General features: G+C 37.4%; 1 protein-coding gene across 1 annotated transcript; it reads left to right on the plus strand.

The window, feature by feature from the left end:
- The first annotated feature begins 12,102 nt into the window (after nucleotides 1-12,102).
- LOC149153798 (uncharacterized) lies at nucleotides 12,103-13,522 on the plus strand. The gene is made up of 3 exons (XM_089439212.1): nucleotides 12,103-12,808; nucleotides 12,902-12,994; nucleotides 13,167-13,522. The coding sequence occupies exons 1-3, from the start codon at nucleotides 12,680-12,682 to the stop codon at nucleotides 13,362-13,364; spliced, it is 420 nt and encodes a 139-aa protein (XP_089295338.1). The 5' UTR covers nucleotides 12,103-12,679; the 3' UTR covers nucleotides 13,365-13,522.
- The last annotated feature ends 6,558 nt before the right edge of the window (nucleotides 13,523-20,080 follow it).

Below are 20,080 nucleotides of genomic sequence, written 5' to 3' on the forward strand. Positions count from 1 at the left end.
ACTCTTCTAATCCTTGTTATGATCTTTTCTTTCTGTCTTGTATTTTTCTTTGATAAAATCAATGTTTGAGTACCTATATTCTTGGATCATTTCATTGAAGGGTTGATTTTGCATATGTTCTTAGGATGCTTTTGTGCAGATTATAGTGGGTTGGTAAGGGATCCCCCTCCCCAAACACCCTATCAGCATAGTTAAGACTTGAGTTTAGGGTGGCTTTAATTATCTCTGGTAATAGCAAATGATACAGAGGATTGTGCATAACCCACCCCCTTTTTTATTCCAATAAGCAGAGGTGGTCACTATGGTAATCCGATTTCAATTTGTAGTTAGAAAATGGGGTCACAACTTTCCATATTTTTTGTTTTGTTTTGTCTTTTTACATCAAACAATAGTATATTTATTAGAACCATAGTCAACTAAACAAACACGAAACAATTTATTTGACAGGTGGAAGAAGTGATAGGCTTAGAGCAATTGAATTGTAGGCCATGCTGCTTGACAAATTGATGAACAGATGTCTCCTTACTTGAGATTTAGGTTGGCACCATGGCACCATCCTGTCCATCATTATACACTAATCTTGTCATTATCTTCTTCACTGTGAATGACCGGCCTGTTCCCTGCAAATAGATCTGGGCATAGAGGAGCCAATTCAAGAACAGTAATCTCTAGCACAAGACAATATTAATGATCTAAATACCTAATCCTGAAGCTTGAGTTTGATTTTTCTCTACTTGTTCTGAATCTCTGATTGAGAATCTCCCACTCGTCATTATCAAACCTTCTCCTTCATCATTGGCATCAGCTGCACTGCTGAGGTACTTTGGTTGGTTGTCAATAGACTTGACAGCTTGAAGTTTCAAATGATTATAGTAACAGACAGCCAGAAAAGCCAGTCCACACCCACTCAAGTTTATGACTGTAACCTTTTCATTTATTACAGACAAAGATTATGTTATGAGCAGCCAGTCCTTGACAAGACCAGCAACATTCATAGTCAAGGCTGAAGTCTTTCCTATCAGAAGAAACACTACAAGATTAAGAGCCAAGGCACAAGCAGAAATGTCATGTAATCCAAATCAAAGGAAGAGACCCTGATTATCAGAAATGGGTATTCTACTAAGGCCCAGGGGGTGCTGAGAAAAACAAGGCAACAAGGAGCAACAAAGATGTGATGGGATTCAACTTAATCCCTTTTGATGTTTGTGGAATTTGTATGAGAACCAATTGGGTAGTCTCACATGCAACTGCACTTAACTGGAGAATCACCTCCCATGCATTCATCTTGGCCTCCCCATAAGCTGAAATAGTAACTCCAATGGATATGGCCAACATATTGGCCTCAGGCTCACCATTATAAGCTTCTTTCTTCAGGGAAACCACAATCAAATACACAGCAATGGCAATTAAAGCTTTCAGCATTTGAAATAATGATACTGAGAGGAAAACATAGGCAGAATTTCAAAACCAGAGACCCAAAGAATACACTTATCAATACTATGGGTTCAACGAGCTTGAAGACTCTTACAATAGCAACAACCAGTGTTGAGTAGAAGCCCATGTGAATCATGGCGGGACTGATCACACTAAAGTTGTCAAGCAATGGCAACTCCAATGGATATGGCTAACATATTGGCCATGGACTCACCTTTATAAGATTCTTTCTTCAGGGGAACTGCAATCGAATGCATATCAAATGGGCACAAGAGCTTTCAACATTTGAAATATCGATACTTTGAGAGACATGCACCAAGGGCTGCATCATTTAGGATTTGTACTCAGTTTAGGTGTCATATTCAAGGGGAAGTTGTTATGCTTTCCACCACTTCATAGATTGTTAGAGTGATGAAACAAAAGAGGCTCCCTCTTGAGGCTAGAATATGTCATTCATATCAGCTGTGTTGTTGATGTCCTAGCTCAGCCAGGTCTTGCCAAAACTCTGTTGAGGTTCAAAATTTATTATAAACTGAAATGTCTTCACAAGAATTGACCTCATAAAATGCCATAATCACAAGATATGCCATACATGGCTGTGATTATGGCTCGCAAGACCCTTATACTTTGAGCAATGAGGCTCGCAACATCACTTATGATTATGCACTCTACAATTCTGTGACCAGCTGAATGTCAAGCAATTGAACCGCGATTTAAATCCTATTTTGTCAGCAATAAGTACTATACTTTGTCTTTATTTAGTGTAGAGAACCAAGCACTTATTCTGCTCATCTATAGAAGGGACAATGGTTGTTTGCCTATGAGGTATAAGGAAATCCTATCAGATGTTTTGTATTTTCGTATGGAATTGAATCATACTCTTGCACACTGTAACATTCATATATATCAACCTGTAGAGGCTTTAATAACACCTGGTATTCTGGTTAGTGATTTTATTGGACCTCATGTGCATATCCTACATGCACAGGATGGACTATTCATATGTTACAGGGTATTATTCTTATTATTTAGGGTGCACATCTTCAGGTGCTCAAGAGCGATTACTAGAACAATCAGTTAATTCTGCAATTTAAAGGATGAAAAAGGAGGTTATAGGAGTCTAGTTTTGGTTCTCATCCACAATGTCACACTAGTCTGCCTGGGCATCGTTCTCATGGTTTAATAGTGACTTGAGGAGTCATAATACCACAGATCACTAAACACGAACAGCTAAGGTAGCCCAAGCACAATAGCCATCTTTACACATTAATTAACAGGTCTTACATTAATTATCCTAGGGGGTTTTAATACTTCCAAATGCTTAAAAAATAGTTAGCAGAGCATTCACATTACACATTCCAGCAATCTTTTCTATAAACCAACCAAATGCAGTCAGGAGAGCCCTCCTTTTAAACTTTACAACTTTATTGTTAGTATGATCAACCTTATTTTAATATATAGTGTGACAAACCGTATGTGACAGGCAGGTGGAAAACTTTTCTCGCAATTGACTAAGCGACGTCCTGTGAGCCAGACTTGAGACAGAAACCCTCATCAGAAGTATATGCTTGGCTCTTTTCCAAACAAATGAAGAGTCAATGAGGTTTTGTGTAATCACTTCTCGTATCGTATTGGGTTAACCCACCCCCTTTTTGATTCCAATAAGCAGAGGTGATCACTATTGTAATCCGATTTCAATTTGTAGTTAGAAAATGGGGTCACAACTTTCCATCTTTTTTGTTTTGTTTTGTCTTTTTACATCAAACAATAGTATATTTATTAGAACCATAGTCAACTAAACAAACAGGAAACAATTTATTTGACAGGTGGAAGAAGTGATAGGCTTAGAGCAATTGAATTGTAGGCCATGCTTCTTGACAAATTAATGAACAGATGTCTCCTTACTTGAGATTTAGGTTGGCACCATGGCACCATCCTGTCCATCATTATACACTAATCTTGTCATTATCTTCTTCACTGTAAATGACTGGCCTGTTCCCTGCAAATAGATCTGGGCATAGAGGAGCCAATCCAAGAACAGTAATCTCTAGCACAAGACAATATTAATGATCTAAATACCTAATCCTGAAGCTTGAGTTTGATTTTTCTCTACCGGTTCTGAATCTCTGATTGAGAATCTCCCACTCGTCATTATCAAACCTTCTCCTTCATCATTGGCATCAGCTGCACTGCTGAGGTACTTTGGTTGGTTGTCATTGGACTTGAAAGCTTGAAGTTTCAAATGATTATAGTAACAGACAGCCAGAAAAGCCAGTCCACACCCACTCAAGTTTATGACTGTAACCTTTTCATTTATTACAGACAAAGATTATGTTATGAGCAGCCAGTCCTTGACAAGACCAGCAACATTCATAGTCAAGGCTGAAGTCTTTCCTATCAGAAGAAACACTACAAGATTAAGAGCCAAGGCACAGGTAGAAATGTCTTGTAATCCAAATCAAAGGAAGAGACCCTAATTATCAGAAATGGGTATTCTTCTAAGGTCCGGGGGGTGCTGAGAAAAACAAGGCAATAAGGAGCAACAAAGATGTGATGGGATTCAACTTAATCCCTTTTGATGTTCGTGGAATTTGTATGAGAACCAATTGGGTAGTCTCACATGCAACTGCACTTAACTGGAGAATCACCTCCCATGCATTCATCTTGGCCTCCCCATAAGCTGAAATAGTAACTCCAATGGATATGGCCAACATATTGGCCTCGGGCTCACCATTATAAGCTTCTTTCTTCAGGGAAACCACAATCAAATACACAGCAATGGGAATTAGAGCTTTCAGCATTTGAAATAATGATATTGAGAGGAAAACATAGGCAGAATTTCAAAACCAGAGACCCAAAGAATACACTTATCAATACTATGGGTTCAACGAGCTTGAAGACTCTTACAATAGCAACAGCCAGTGTTGAGTAGAAGCCCATGTGAATCATGGTGGGACTGATCACACTAAAGTTGTCAAGCAATGGCAACTCCAATGGATATGGCTAACATATTGGCCATGGACTCACCTTTATAAGATTCTTTCTTTAGGGGAACTGCAATCGAATGCATATCAAATGGGCACAAGAGCTTTCAACATTTGAAATATCGATACTTTGAGAGACATGCACCAAGGGCTGCATCATTTAGGATTTGTACTCAGTTTAGGTGTCATATTCAAGGGGAAGTTGTTATGCTTTCCACCACTTCATAGATTGTTAGAGTGATGAAACAAAATAGGCTCCCTCTTGAGGCTAGATTATGTCATTCATATCAGCTGTGTTGTTGATGTCCTAGCTCAGCCAGGTCTTGCCAAAACTCTGTTGAGGTTCAAAATATTTTATAAACTGAAATGTCTTCACAAGAATTGACCTCATAAAATGCCATAATCACAAGATATGCCATACATGGCTGTGATTATGGCTCGCAAGACCCTTAGACTTTGAGCAATGAGGCTCGCAACATCACTTATGATTATGCACTCTAAAATTTTGTGACCAGCTGAATGTCAAGCAATTGAACCGCGATTTAAATCCTATTTTGTCAGCAATAAGTACTATACTTTGTCTTTATTTAGTGTAGAGAACCAAGCACTTATTCTGCTCATCTATAGAAGGGACAATGGTTGTTTGCCTATGAGGTATAAGGAAATCCTATTAGATGTTTTGTATTTTTGTATGGAATTGAATCATACTCTTGCACACTGTAACATTCATATATATCAACCTGTAGAGGCTTTAATAACACCTGGTATTCTGGTTAGTGATTTTATTGGACCTCATGTGCATATCCTACATGCACAGGATGGACTATTCATATGTTACAGGGTATTATTCTTATTATTTAGGGTGCACATCTTCAGGTGCTCAAGAACGATTACTAGAACAATCAGTTAATTCTGCAATTTAAAGGATGAAAAAGGAGGTTATAGGAGTCTAGTTTTGGTTCTCATCCACAATGTCACACTAGTCTGCCTGGGCATCGTTCTCATGGTTTAATAGTGACTTGAGGAGTCATAATACCACAGATCACTAAACACGAACAGCTAAGGTAGCCCAAGGACAATAGCCATCTTTACACATTAATTAACAGGTCTTACATTAATTATCCTAGGGGGTTTTAATACTTCCAAATGCTTAAAAAACAGTTAGCAGAGCATTCACGTTACACATTCCAGCAATCTTTTCTATAAACCAACCAAATGCAGTTAGGAGAGCCCTCCTTTTAAACTTTACAACCTTATTGTTAGTATGATCAACATTATTTTAATATATAGTGTGACAAACCGTATGTGACAGGCAGGTGGAAAACTTTTCTCGCAATTGACTAAGCGACGTCCTGCGAGCCAGACTTGAGACAGAAACCCTCGTCAGAAGTATATGCTTGGCTCTTTTCCAAACAAATGAAGAGTCAATGAGGTTTTGTGTAATCACTTCTGGTATCGTATTGGGTTAACCCACCCCCTTTTTGATTCCAATAAGCAGAGGTGATCACTATGGTAATCCGATTTCAATTTGTAGTTAGAAAATGGGGTCACAACTTTCCATATTTTTTGTTTTGTTTTGTCTTTTTACATCAAGCAATAGTATATTTATTAGAACCATAGTCAACTAAACAAACAGGAAACAATTTATTTGACAGGTGGAAGAAGTGATAGGCTTAGAGCAATTGAATTGTAGGCCATGCTTCTTGACAAATTGATGAACAGATGTCTCCTTACTTGAGATTTAGGTTGGCACCATGGCACCATCCTGTCCATCATTATACACTAATCTTGTCATTATCTTCTTCACTGTGAATGACTGGCCTGTTCCCTGCAAATAGATCTGGGCATAGAGGAGCCAATCCAAGAACAGTAATCTCTAGCACAAGACAATATTAATGATCTAAATACCTAATCCTGAAGCTTGAGTTTGATTTTTCTCTACTGGTTCTGAATCTCTGATTGAGAATCTCCCACTCGTCATTATCAAACCTTCTCCTTCATCATTGGCATCAGCTGCACTCCTGAGGTACTTTGGTTGGTTGTCATTGGACTTTAAAGCTTGAAGTTTCAAATGATTATAGTAACAGACAGCCAGAAAAGCCAGTCCACACCCACTCAAGTTTATGACTGTAACCTTTTCATTTATTACAGACAAAGATTATGTTATGAGCAGCCAGTCCTTGACAAGACCAGCAACATTCATAGTCAAGGTTGAAGTCTTTCCTATCAGAAGAAACACTACAAGATTAAGAGCCAAGGCACAAGCAGAAATGTCATGTAATCCAAATCAAAGGAAGAGACCCTGATTATCAGAAATGGGTATTCTTCTAAGGTCCGGGGGGTGCTGAGAAAAACAAGGCAATAAGCAGCAACAAAGATGTGATGGGATTCAACTTAATCCCTTTTGATGTTCGTGGAATTTGTATGAGAACCAATTGGGTAGTCTCACATGCAACTGCACTTAACTGGAGAATCACCTCCCATGCATTCATCTTGGCCTCCCCATAAGCTGAAATAGTAACTCCAATGGATATGGCCAACATATTGCCCTCGGGCTCACCATTATAAGCTTCTTTCTTCAGGGAAACCACAATCAAATACACAGCAATGGGAATTAGTGCTTTCAGCATTTGAAATAATGATACTAAGAGGAAAATATAGGCATAATTTCAAAACCAGAGACCCAAAGAATACACTTATCAATACTATGGGTTCAACGAGCTTGAAGACTCTTACAATAGCAACAACCAGTGTTGAGTAGAAGCCCATGTGAATCATGGTGGGACTGATCACACTAAAGTTGTCAAGCAATGGCAACTCCAATGGATATGGCTAACATATTGGCCATGGCCTCACCTTTATAAGATTCTTTCTTCAGGGGAACTGCAATCGAATGCATATCAAATGGGCACAAGAGCTTTCAACATTTGAAATATCGATACTTTGAGAGACATGCACCAAGGGCTGCATCATTTAGGATTTGTACTCAGTTTAGGTGTCATATTCAAGGGGAAGTTGTTATGCTTCCCACCACTTCATAGATTGTTAGAGTGATGAAACAAAAGAGCCTCCCGCTTGAGGCTAGATTATGTCATTCATATCAGCTGTGTTGTTGATGTCCTAGCTCAGCCAGGTCTTGCCAAAACTCTGTTGAGGTTCAAAATTTATTATAAACTGAAATGTCTTCACAAGAATTGACCTCATAAAATGCCATAATCACAAGATATGCCATACATGGCTGTGATTATGGCTCGTAAGACCCTTAGACTTTGAGAAATGAGGCTCGCAACATCACTTATGATTATGCACTCTACAATTCTGTGACCAGCTGAATGTCAAGCAATTGAACCGCGATTTAAATCCTATTTTGTCAGCAATAAGTACTATACTTTGTCTTTATTTAGTGTAGAGAACCAAGCACTTATTCTGCTCATCTATAGAAGGGACAATGGTTGTTTGCCTATGAGGTATAAGGAAATACTATCAGATGTTTTGTATTTTCGTATGGAATTGAATCATACTCCTGCACACTGTAACATTCATATATATCAACCTGTAGAGGCTTTAATAACACCTAGTATTCTGGTTAGTGATTTTATTGGACCTCATGTGCATATCCTACATGCACAGGATGGACTATTCATATGTTACAGGGTATTATTCTTATTATTTAGGGTGCACATCTTCAGGTGCTCAAGAACGATTACTAGAACAGTCAGTTAATTCTGCAATTTAAAGGATGAAAAAGGAGGTTATAGGAGTCTAGTTTTGGTTCTCATCCACAATGTCACACTAGTCTGCCTGGGCATGGTTCTCATGGTTTAATAGTGACTTGAGGAGTCATAATACCACAGATCACTAAACACGAACAGCTAAGGTAGCCCAAGGACAATAGCCATCTTTACACATTAATTAACAGGTCTTACATTAATTATCCTAGGGGGTTTTAATACTTCCAAATGCTTAAAAAACAGTTAGCAGAGCATTCACATTACACATTCCAGCAATCTTTTCTATAAACCAACCAAATGCAGTCAGGAGAGCCCTCCTTTTAAACTATACAACCTTATTGTTAGTATGATCAACATTATTTTAATATATAGTGTGACAAACCGTATGTGATAGGCAGGTGGAAAACTTTTCTCGAAATTGACTAAGCGACGTCCTGTGAGCCAGACTTGAGACAGAAACCCTCGTCAGAAGTATATGCTTGGCTCTTTTCCAAACAAATGAAGAGTCAATGAGGTTTTGTGTAATCACTTCTGGTATCGTATTGGGTTAACCCACCCCCTTTTTGATTCCAATAAGTAGAGGTGGTCACTATGGTAATCCGATTTCAATTTGTAGTTAGAAAATGGGGTCACAACTTTCCATATTTTTTGTTTTGTTTTGTCTTTTTACATCAAACAATAGTATATTTATTAGAACCATAGTCAACTAAACAAACAGGAAACAATTTATTTGATAGGTGGAAGAAGTGATAGGCTTAGAGCAATTGAATTGTAGGCCATGCTTCTTGACAAATTGATGAACAGATGTCTCCTTACTTGAGATTTAGGTTGGCACCATGGCACCATCCTGTCCATCATTATACACTAATCTTGTCATTATCTTCTTCACTGTGAATGACTGGCCTGTTCCCTGCAAATAGATTTGGGCATAGAGGAGCCAATCCAAGAAAGGTAATCTCTAGCACAAGACAATATTAATGATCTAAATACCTTATCCTGAAGCTTGAGTTTGATTTTTCTCTATTGGTTCTGAATCTCTGATTGAGAATTTCCCACTCGTCATTATCAAACCTTCTCCTTCATCATTGGAATTAGCTGCACTGTTGAGGTACTTTGGTTGGTTGTCATTGGACTTGAGAGCTTGAAGTTTCAAATGATTATAGTAACAGACAGCCAGAGAAGCCAGTCCACACCCACTCAAGTTTATGACTGTAACCTTTTCATTTATTACAGACAAAGATTATGTTATGAGCAACTAGTGCTTGACAAGACCAACAACAATCATAGTCAAGGTTGAAGTCTTTCCTATCAGAAGAAACACTGCAAGATTAAGAGCCAAGGCACAAGCAAAAATGTCACGTAATCCAAATCAAAGGAAGAGACCCTGATTATCAGAAATGGGTATTCTACTAAGGCCCAGGGGGTGCTGAGAAAAACAAGGCAACAAGGAGCAACAAAGATGTGATGGGATTCAACTTAATCCCTTTTGATGTTCGTGGATTTTTTATGAGAACCAATTGGGTAGTCTCACATGCAACTGCACTTAACTGGAGAATCACCTCCCATGCATTCATCTTGGCCTCCCCATAAGCTGAAATAGTAACTCCAATGGATATGGCCAACATATTGGCCTCGGGCTCACCTTTATAAGCTTCTTTCTTCAGGGAAACCACAATCAAATACACAGCAATGGGAATTAGAGCTTTCAACATTTGAAATAGTGATACTGAGAGGAAAACATAGGCAAAATTTGAAAACCAGAGACCCAAAGAATACACTTATCAATACTATGGGTTCAATGAGCTTGAAGACTCTTACAATAGCAATAGCCAGTGTTGAGTAGAAGCCCATGTGAATCATGGTGGGACTGATCACACTAAAGTTGTCAAGCAATGGCAACTCCAATGGATATGGCTAACATATTGGCCATGGCCTCACCTTTATAAGATTCTTTCTTCAGGGGAACTGCAATCGAATGCATATCAAATGGGCACAAGAGCTTTCAACATTTGAAATATTGATACTTTGAGAGACATGCACCAAGGGCTGCATCATTTAGTATTTGTACTCAGTTTAGGTGTCATATTCAAGGGGAAGTTGTTATGCTTTCCACCACTTCATAGATTGTTAGAGTGATGAAACAAAAGAGGCTCCCTCTTGAGGCTAGATTATGTCATTCATATCAGCTGTGTTGTTGATGTCCTAGCTCAGCCAGGTCTTGCCAAAACTCTGTTGAGGTTCAAAATTTATTATAAACTGAAATGTCTTCACAAGAATTGACCTCATAAAATGCCATAATCACAAGATATGCCATACATGGCTGTGATTATGGCTCGCAAGACCCTTAGAATTTGAGCAATGAGGCTCGCAACATCACTTATGATTATGCACTCTACAATTCTGTGACCAGCTGAATGTTAAGCAATTGAACCGCGATTTAAATCCTATTTTGTCAGCAATAAGTACTATACTTTGTCTTTATTTAGTGTAGAGAACCAAGCACTGATTCTGCTCATCTATAGAAGGGACAATGGTTGTTTGCCTATGAGGTATAAGGAAATTCTATCAGATGTTTTGTATTTTCGTATGGAATTGAATCATACTCCTGCACACTGTAACATTCATATATATCAACCTGTAGAGGCTTTAATAACACCTGGTATTCTGGTTAGTGATTTTATTGGACCTCATGTGCATATCCTACATGCACAGGATGGACTATTCATATGTTACAGGGTATTATTCTTATTATTTAGGGTGCACATCTTCAGGTGCTCAAGAACGATTACTATAATAGTCAGTTAATTATGCAATTTAAAGGATGATAAAGGAGGTTATAGGAGTCTAGTTTTGGTTCTCATCCACAATGTCACACTAGTATGCCTGGGCATGGTTCTCATGGTTTAATAGTGACTTGAGGAGTCATAATACTACAGATCACTAAACATGAACAGCTAAGGTAGCCCAAGGACAATAGCCATCTTTACACATTAATTAATAGGTCTTACATTAATTATCCTAGCGGGTTTTAATACTTCCAAATGCTTAAAAAACAGTTAGCAGAGCATTCACATTACACATTCCAGCAATCTTTTCTATAAACCAACCAAATGCAGTCAGGAGAGCCCTCCTTTTAAACTATACAACCTTATTGTTAGTATGATCAACCTTATTTTAATATATAGTGTGACAAACCGTATGTGATAGGCAGGGGGAAAACTTTTCTCGCAATTGACTAAGCGATGTCCTGCGAGCCAGACTTGACACGGAAACCCTCGTCAGAAGTATATGCTTGGCTCTTTTCCAAACAAATGAAGAGTCAATGAGGTTTTGTGTAATCACTTCTGGTATCGTATTGGGTTATTGTTAGAAGAGATAATTGGATTCGGATTCTCATCGAGTGAGTTGTTCTGCTTTCTCAATTTGAGAGGATTTGTTTGGAGGGAAAAACGAAAGAGGACATACAAGAATAGTGAGGGGAAGATGCAGAGGAAGAGGATTGAGAACATCGCCAGCAGGCAGGCTACATTTTCCAAATGTAGGTGGATTGCTGAAGAAAGCTTACGAGCTCTCGGTGCTCTGCACTGTAGAAGTTGAACTTGTGATTTTCTCCCCAGCAGGAAAGCTCTATGAATTATTTTTTAGTGCAAATCCTACTATTCTGATTCTAATAATCATGGCTATGCAAACCTCATGAGATTCTTACTAATAACCCCAGTGGTGCAAGCCCTAGTAAGCTCGATGTTGAAAAACTTAGTGTAAAACCTCCAAATCGCTAGTTTTGTTGTAGTGCTTATTGGAGAGTATATAAAAAATTTCACACCTTTTTATGAGATATGGGAGGAAAACATTTTAAAGATTTTTAATAAATATAAAATTTCCAAAATGATGCTAGTTACGTGTGATTCTTTTTTCATTGTTTGTGATTATGAAAAATGAGACTCAATGTTTTTTCATTAGTGCACACATATTTCATTATATAATTGCATATAGAAAAATCATTCCAGAGCCGATAACAATAAAAGTGAAGAATTTATGGTCCAACGTTATATTTAAGGGAGATGTTTAAGGATGACGTTTGAATTTTGTTTTTCATTTTAAGACATTTGGAGCAAATATTAGGAAGGACTTTGAGAAAGGATTGTCCTTGATTTTCGAAAATGGAGTTGTTCCTTTCCAGCCATATTCCCCAAGTGACCATCAAAGGGAGAGCTCATATGTTTTTTGGATGTTTTCTTTATAGCCATTTTTTTACACATATCCATAGAGTCCCCATGCCATTGATGTGAATTACTTGTTCGGTTTTTTTTAACCAAAATTTTTAACCAAACAAGAAAAATTAAAAAAATGCCTCAAGATCAAAGACTGAAACAAAGACCTATTGACACACCTTTTAAAGTATGGAAAGAACTTGTAAAATCATATGAGAAGTTGGATGCACAAAGAAAAGCCGGCAATGAGAGCATTCAGGTATTGAATTTTTCATTAAACATTATTTAGAATGTATTAATACTTATAAGTATCTTAGACATGTATTTGTGTGAAAATAAATTGAATTGGTTTATGTTTAAGGACAAAGCATCCAAGGCGAGGTTAACCAAGACAAAAGTCACTCATCGTAGTGGCCAGAAAGGTTTAAAAGCACTGATAACAACCTTTGTAAGTATATTAAACATGTGATATTTTTTTAATAAATTTTGTACTAGAAGAAAGTCATTGTTATCTAATTTCTCCCTATTTACTGATTGATAGGAACTAAAATATGGAAGACCTCCAAATCATTTGGAAAAGGAGGTGCTGCAGCAAAAGAGATGGGTTGAATTTGTTGTTTGGATGGACTCTATGGTATGTAATCTTAGTTGGATTTCCAATATACTTTTAAACCATATTTTCATTTTATTTTTTAGTACTATTAGATATTATATCTTACCTCATTTTATGGTTAACATTGTATAACAAAAACATGCGTTGTGTTATGTAATTAATACTAACATGTAATATTGATTTTTTTTGTCAGAATGCTATAGGTAATGATTGCCAAGACGATGATCCAAATTATGTTCAACATATATCAGGAGATGATGAGGATGAGGATGAGGATGATGGTGGTGAAGGAGGAGATGATGATGATAGTTGTGGTGTTGGTGATGATGTGGATCAGAGTAATGAGGATGGTCAAGATGATCATGAGGATGATCTTGGTGGTGGTAGCTAGGCATGCACATGCATTGTTTTTTATGAAGAAATTATTGTGTAGAATGACATTGCTATGTTTAGATGGGTGTTGTGAATTTACCCTATATCAATGAGACATTTTGATTTTGTAATCATACGATGAGTTTGATTTATGTATGTTGTTAATTTATCGTAGAATAATGATATTCATGAAATATTTTGATTTGTTAATCATATTTCAATTTTACTTGTTTTGATTAAAAATAATACTGATTTTATTAGTATTATGTTGCTATTTTATACATGTTTTGAAAATTGTTAATGACACATTGTTATTTTTTTGGATGGATGTTGTCAATTTCTCTTAAATTTCTTTACAAATGATTTTGAATTGTGATATCTGCTTTAATGATATTTAGAAACTATCATATATTTCACTATGAATCTATAAAGGGGATCATATATGTCAAGAAAAATATACTCTATATAAGAAGTCAAATGCGGATGTAACCATGGATGCAAAATTGAAAGTAAAATTGGATGTTAAACTAGGAATTAATACAAAATGCAAATAATTGACATAGAAAGTGTTTTAAATTAGAAGTGAAAAATTGTGCAATAGTTGACACAAAGAAGGGAACAAAACATGGCATACAAAAGGATATCAAATTGGGCAAAAACAAGGACACATAAATGGGCACCAAATTAGATGCAAAAAAAGACAACAACTAGATGTAAAATAAGATGCAAAGTTGAGCGTTAAAAAGAAGCAAAAAAAGTTACAAATTAATATGCCAAATGATGATGCAAATAATGGTGTAAATTTGGGATGCAAACTTGGGTGCAAAAAAGGAAAAAAAAAAGATGTAAGAAAAGACATAAAACAAGATGCAAAATGGGGCTGAAAAAAGGTGAAACCAAGGATGTCATATTGGATGTAAAAAATGATTCCTAATCACATGCAAATTTAGGCTCGAACTCAGACACAAAATTATATGCAAATGTGGACACAAAATGAGGCAAAAAAAGATGCAAATTTGGATGGTGAAAACGATGTAAAACTAGACACCAAAAAAATGCAAAACTGGATGAAAAAGTCGGTGTAAATAATGGTGCAACATTCGACACAAGTAGACACAAAAAAATGGTGCAAAAAGGGGCATAAAATAGCTTAAAATTGGATGCAAAACTTGGTGCAAAAACAAATACAAAAGTAGACGTAAAAAATGGCTCTAAATTGAATGTACCATTAGACACAAAATAAGATGCAAAGGTGGACACAACACATGACTCAACATAAGATGCAAATACAAATGCAAATTTGGATGCTCAAAATGATGTAACATTAGATGCAAGAGATGGTGTTAAAAATGATGCAAAATTGGATGCATAAAAAGACGTTAAATTGGATTCAAAATACAGTGTAAACTTGATGCAAATGATGGTGCAAAAATGGAAGCAAAGAATGACACAAAATAGGAAGCAAAAGAGAATGAAAAATAGATGCAAAAAATGACACAAAACTAGAAGCAAAACGTGTCATAAAATAAGATGCAAATCTTGGTTCAAAATTTGACGCAAAAAATGATGCATAGTTTGGTGTAAAAAATGATGCAAAATCTAGCGTGAAAAAGGATGCAAAATCAGGTGCAAAAAAGGACGCTTTAAAAATTGTACAATAGAGCCAGATTTAGCGCCAGGTTGCTCATCACAATTACAAAAAAAATGCACTAAAATCTGGTGCTAAATCTGGCGCAAATCGCTGGTTTTGTTGTAGTGAATGTAGGGCTCACACTGAAATCTGTCCAACAGTTGGCGCTTATTCCACTCTTCTCCAACATTGGGTATCCCTGTTGCTTGAGCAACAATCTCAGGTGACAATGTAAAATCCACCCCTGCAAGATTCACATGCCCGTTGTGCAAATGCAAAACAAACAAGCGGACCAATTCCCTATGGTGCTGAATTTGGGAAATTCTCTTGCAATATTCATAGCATGATTGATCACAGAAACATGTGACTGCAAGTGGACAAGCTTGCAAATAGGCCAAAGAGGTGGGCTCCTATCTCACATGCTGACCACCCTTACCACCCCTGTGAGGCCTCCTTGGCACCTCAACCTCTGGTGTTGACTCACGGTCATCACTTTGCTCATAATATGTTTCGGTTTCTAACATGGTTTCAAGAGCAAAATGGCTGAAATGTACTACTGCTTCTGCTCAAATGACCTGCTGTTTTGACTATTTGAATGTTGCTCCAAGGGGACAAAAAACACAAGGGAGATGTTAGGGAGGGGGACTTTTGAGGGGATTTAGGGAAAATATATATAAAAGGGAATTTAGGGAAGGAATTATGACACATACATCAACATATAATCATAATTTGCAGGGGTTTGATAGGAGGTAGGGTTTAGGGAGATTTTATTGAAGTTTAGGGATAGGTAGGGTTTTAGGGTTTTTGATTTTTTGTTAAGGAGATTAGGTGAAAATGACAAAGGAGGGGATGATGGGAATGTGGGGAAATGAGAGAGTGAAAAAGGATGACCTTGGGCAGCAAATGTAAAACCCTAGCTCACATGCATTTGAATTTTTTAAACATAATACATATGAATTTTCCATTTCAACTTGATGGCATTTGACACATTTTCACGCTCATGTTATCTTTACAAAGCAAGAACTTCAATGATTTGAGGCCTACCTGAAGAAATTGAGGAAGAAGAAGTCGATTTGTGGCTCACTGGCAAATTTCTGAAGGTGGAAACCCAATGCGTAGCGCGTGGGCTCTGGAGGGTAGCGTGCACCCAACACGTAGCGCCCGACCAATTTTTGCACTGCAGAGGCTGCCCTGACGTGTAGCGCGCGCCCAACACGTAGCGCGCAGGCCCTGATGCGTAGCGCGCAGGTGTAGTCACCAAATTCGCCCAGTTTCAGACTAAATCGCCTTTCACACTTGCTCTTGGAGTCTTGGAGGCAAAAGAATTACAAAATGAGGAGAGAGGGGCTTTTATAAGCTTTATTTAAATTTATTTCCCCTCAAACCCACTTTATAATGTTTATAGAATGACACTTTTTAAGACTAATTGTTGCTGACTTGTGGTTTCCTTTTTGTCATGAAATTGGTTGAAATGATGCTTTTTCTTGAAAATTTTTGCAGGGATAGCCTCTGAAGAGTCTTGAAAAAGGAGACCAAGGCCGCATGCTGACTTCTGGAGAATTTGAATTTTTTACAAATTTTTTACAAAAATGAGAAAATGACCTTGCCTTCAAAAACAGGGTTTTTGAACTCAAGGTAGAAATTAGCTGTACAATATGAAATCCTTTGAAATGATGCTTTGATGAACATCCCTCTGGCTTGTTGGGCATTTATTGACCTCAAAAGACAAAATTGGACTAAACCCTAGACCTAGGACTTTGACTTCAAGACAAGACCAATGACCCTATAAAAAATTTAATGACTGAACAAAAACATGATCCAGCAATGCCAAGAGGGGAATAAATGACACAAGCTCCTCCATCAGGGTTATGGCATGCCTAATGGAATGCAATAAGATGACACTCATGAGACACCTACTTATGCAAATGCAAAGAGCTTTGATCTCTGGTGGAGGGCTACTAGACCGACTCTAACATATTGTTTGGCTTCAGACTAGGTTGAGTAGGTATTTGAGGTTTCTTAGGTGGAATATGGTGAGGAAGTTGTGGTTTAGGTTGAGGTGGAGGCAATAAAGTAGGAGGTTGGGTTGTTTGAGGCTTCCACCCTGGTGAGGAGTTTTCCCATTGGAAAGATTAGGGTGGATATGGATGAAAAGAAGGATTGATAGGCTGAGGAGGATATTGAGGATATTAAGGAGAATAAGGCCAAGGAGGATGTGCAGACCATGATGGTTGAGTGGAAGGGTACAAAGGCTGGAAAGGTGCATTTTGAGTTGGACTGTAATGAGAATAATTTGTGCATTGCATGCCCTATTGATATGGTTGAGGACCTTTAGGCCTTCCTTGGCTAATGAAACAAATATGCTTTGACCCACTTTCTATCCCTCCTTGCTATACTACCTTTAGACCTAACAGAGAGGGACATTGTCTGTTGCATGATTCTCTTCACATACGGAGCAGACTTATATGAAATTTGGTGGGCACTCATTCCTAGGATGTATGTTAGTACATCTAGGGAAGCAGATAGTTGGTTCCCATTCTTCTTTATCTTGCTTCCTTTTAATTTGAATAGTATCCACTTGCATGGAAAATTCATGCTACATTTCACTCTTAAAATCCTCCAACATATTTCCTATCTCATTCTTGATGGTTTTTGTGAAGGAAGAGGAATTGACCAAGCCCTGGCTAGACCTACCCATTTTCCTGGCAACCCTAAAGTGATTCCTGAATAGTTTTTTGATGTCATCACAAGGATACTAGTTGATATCACCTTCTGACAACATGTTGAGGGTTTCCATTACATCCTCCCTAACCCCTTGAAGAAGAACTAGCTTGATTGACTCAGGATCAAGGGTACAGTTGGCCCTACTATAATGGATTTAGAATGTTTCATCATAGTCCTCTCTAGATTCATTGAGTCCAAGGATCATCCTAAATATTTCTTCCTTTGTTTATTTCGACCTATAATAGTCTTTGTGTTTTCCATCGAAGGAAGCTTGCATTTGTGTCTAAATAGTGATGTTGTCTCTAGGTAAACTCATAAACCAATGTAATTTTGCATATTTGAGGATAGATGGAAATAAATTTAGCTTATTTTCATAAGAGGCCTAGTCATAGGTCTTGCATACAACAATGAAATCAAACATGAAAGTTTCAGGACCCTTAGAGTATAGGCCATGGAAGTGCGGAAGGGAAATAAGGCTTATATTGTTCATTTTTGCCTCTCCATTAGTTTCTCTGATAGGGAAAATCTCATCGTGCCTATGTTCAACCATGGTTTGGGTAGGTGAGATAGGTTCTTCTTTTCTTATATGTTCCTCAAAATTTTAAGGTTTCTCACCTAAAGGGTTTTCTAACTCCCCTGTATTTAGAGAGGGAATTTCATAGTCACCAAAGAAGAATGAAGGTTGACATCTTGAGGGCGTGGAGGTTTTTGGTAATAATTTCCCTTGGTTATCCCTAATCCTATGAGGCATGAAAGAACAAGTTTCTTTTTAAAATTTTCACCTTTTTTTTTAAACAATAAGATTGATGCAAAAAAAAAACAATTCTTAAGTAGAAACAACACCTACTTAGACACCTCCCCGACAATGGCTCCTAACATTGATGAGCCATATTATTGCACCAAGGATGTTGCAACTACTAAGGGATTCTCAACTTAAACTAGAAAAAATAGTTGAAGAAAACAAGGCTATAGGTCTGCTATATGAGGTACTACAAGAGGTCATCAATTGCTACATGAGGCTCTATTTTCTACAAGAGGAGGGTGGATGAAGGTAGAAGGAGGTGAATGAAGGGTGTGGAAGCCCCTTAGCCAAGAATAGTACCCCTCAGAATTCTATCCTACACCAAAGGTGATGCCCACAATTTCCTTCACTTACCTTAATAGACTGACTTCAGAGACAGAGTTTGGAACCAAGGTGAGGTACCTAGGGGGAATATGGAAACATCCATGTTGATGTGGAAATGTGTGCTCACCCTTGAAAATCAACAGAATTCGTGTAGGTAGTCAAATACATGCGTCAAATGATCATTATTGCATCAAAGTAAATTAACATGGAAAATATGTGTTAAATTTTATTGAAGTCTACTCTGACCTACAAGAAAATTCCAATTGCTAAACCAATGTTACTAACTCGTAAGTTGCAGATATTAAACATGCAGAAAGATTGTAATCCAATACCTAACAATTTCCAAGAAATCATAAACAAATATTTTTGAGTCATTGTTGTGCATCTTTCCAATCACTCTTTCCAGAAGAGAGGTGATAGGTAAGCCTCAAATTACAAATTTTTATGATATAACATCTACTGAAGAAAGGAAATAATTGCAATTCTTTTGAACAAGAACAAGAAATAAATACAAGAGAGGGACTAAGGCCTATGGGTTGGGCCATCCCAAGGGTTTCAACCCTCCAAAACTAACTGAGATGTGGACAAATGGTAAACTTCTCATTAACAAAAAATGATAGTCATATACATCATATAAAAGATAAGAACAACAATGTCAAGCACTAGGAACTCAATAGCTACTCCTAGATGAAACCAAAATTTGAATCCTAACGAGCCTTTTTGTTGGTTTATTTATATAAAAGTAATTGAGGGGCACCTCCCTTGAAAGGAGGAATGCTCCGCTCCGAAATCTCGAGATTTGTGGATTTTCTTCCCTTTGACCTTGTCATGCACTTGGAGTTCCTTGGCTTCTAGTGAATTTGAGTTGTTTGTGTGAATTTTGTGATCTCAAGATGAGTTAAGGAGTTAATGAGGTGGACAAGCACCCTATATTCTCTCTAAGTGCCTCCATCAAGCCCTTTAATGGTAAATGTCTCCCAAAAATACTTATTTTCCTGCAAATTAACCAAATTGGGCCATACAATATGAAAAACACCCTTTAGTCTTCCTACTAAGCATATTATGGCTAAAAATGTGAATTAATGTAAGAAAAGGAGAGTTCTAAGGACTAGAGGATAGCACAAAGAACCTAAATATGTACATATTGATGTTCCCCATCACTCATTATAGTTTGTTATGCTAGATAGTTGTCAACCCATTCAAGCCCTCTTCACAGGCCTGCAGAGATCCTCCAAATATGGCATAAGTGTCAAGC

This window comes from Pinus tabuliformis, chromosome 9, assembly GCF_031772625.1.
Source record: "Pinus tabuliformis cultivar Carrire ecotype Pingquan chromosome 9, CPIR1, whole genome shotgun sequence".
In the NCBI taxonomy this organism is placed as follows: domain Eukaryota; kingdom Viridiplantae; phylum Streptophyta; class Pinopsida; order Pinales; family Pinaceae; genus Pinus; species Pinus tabuliformis.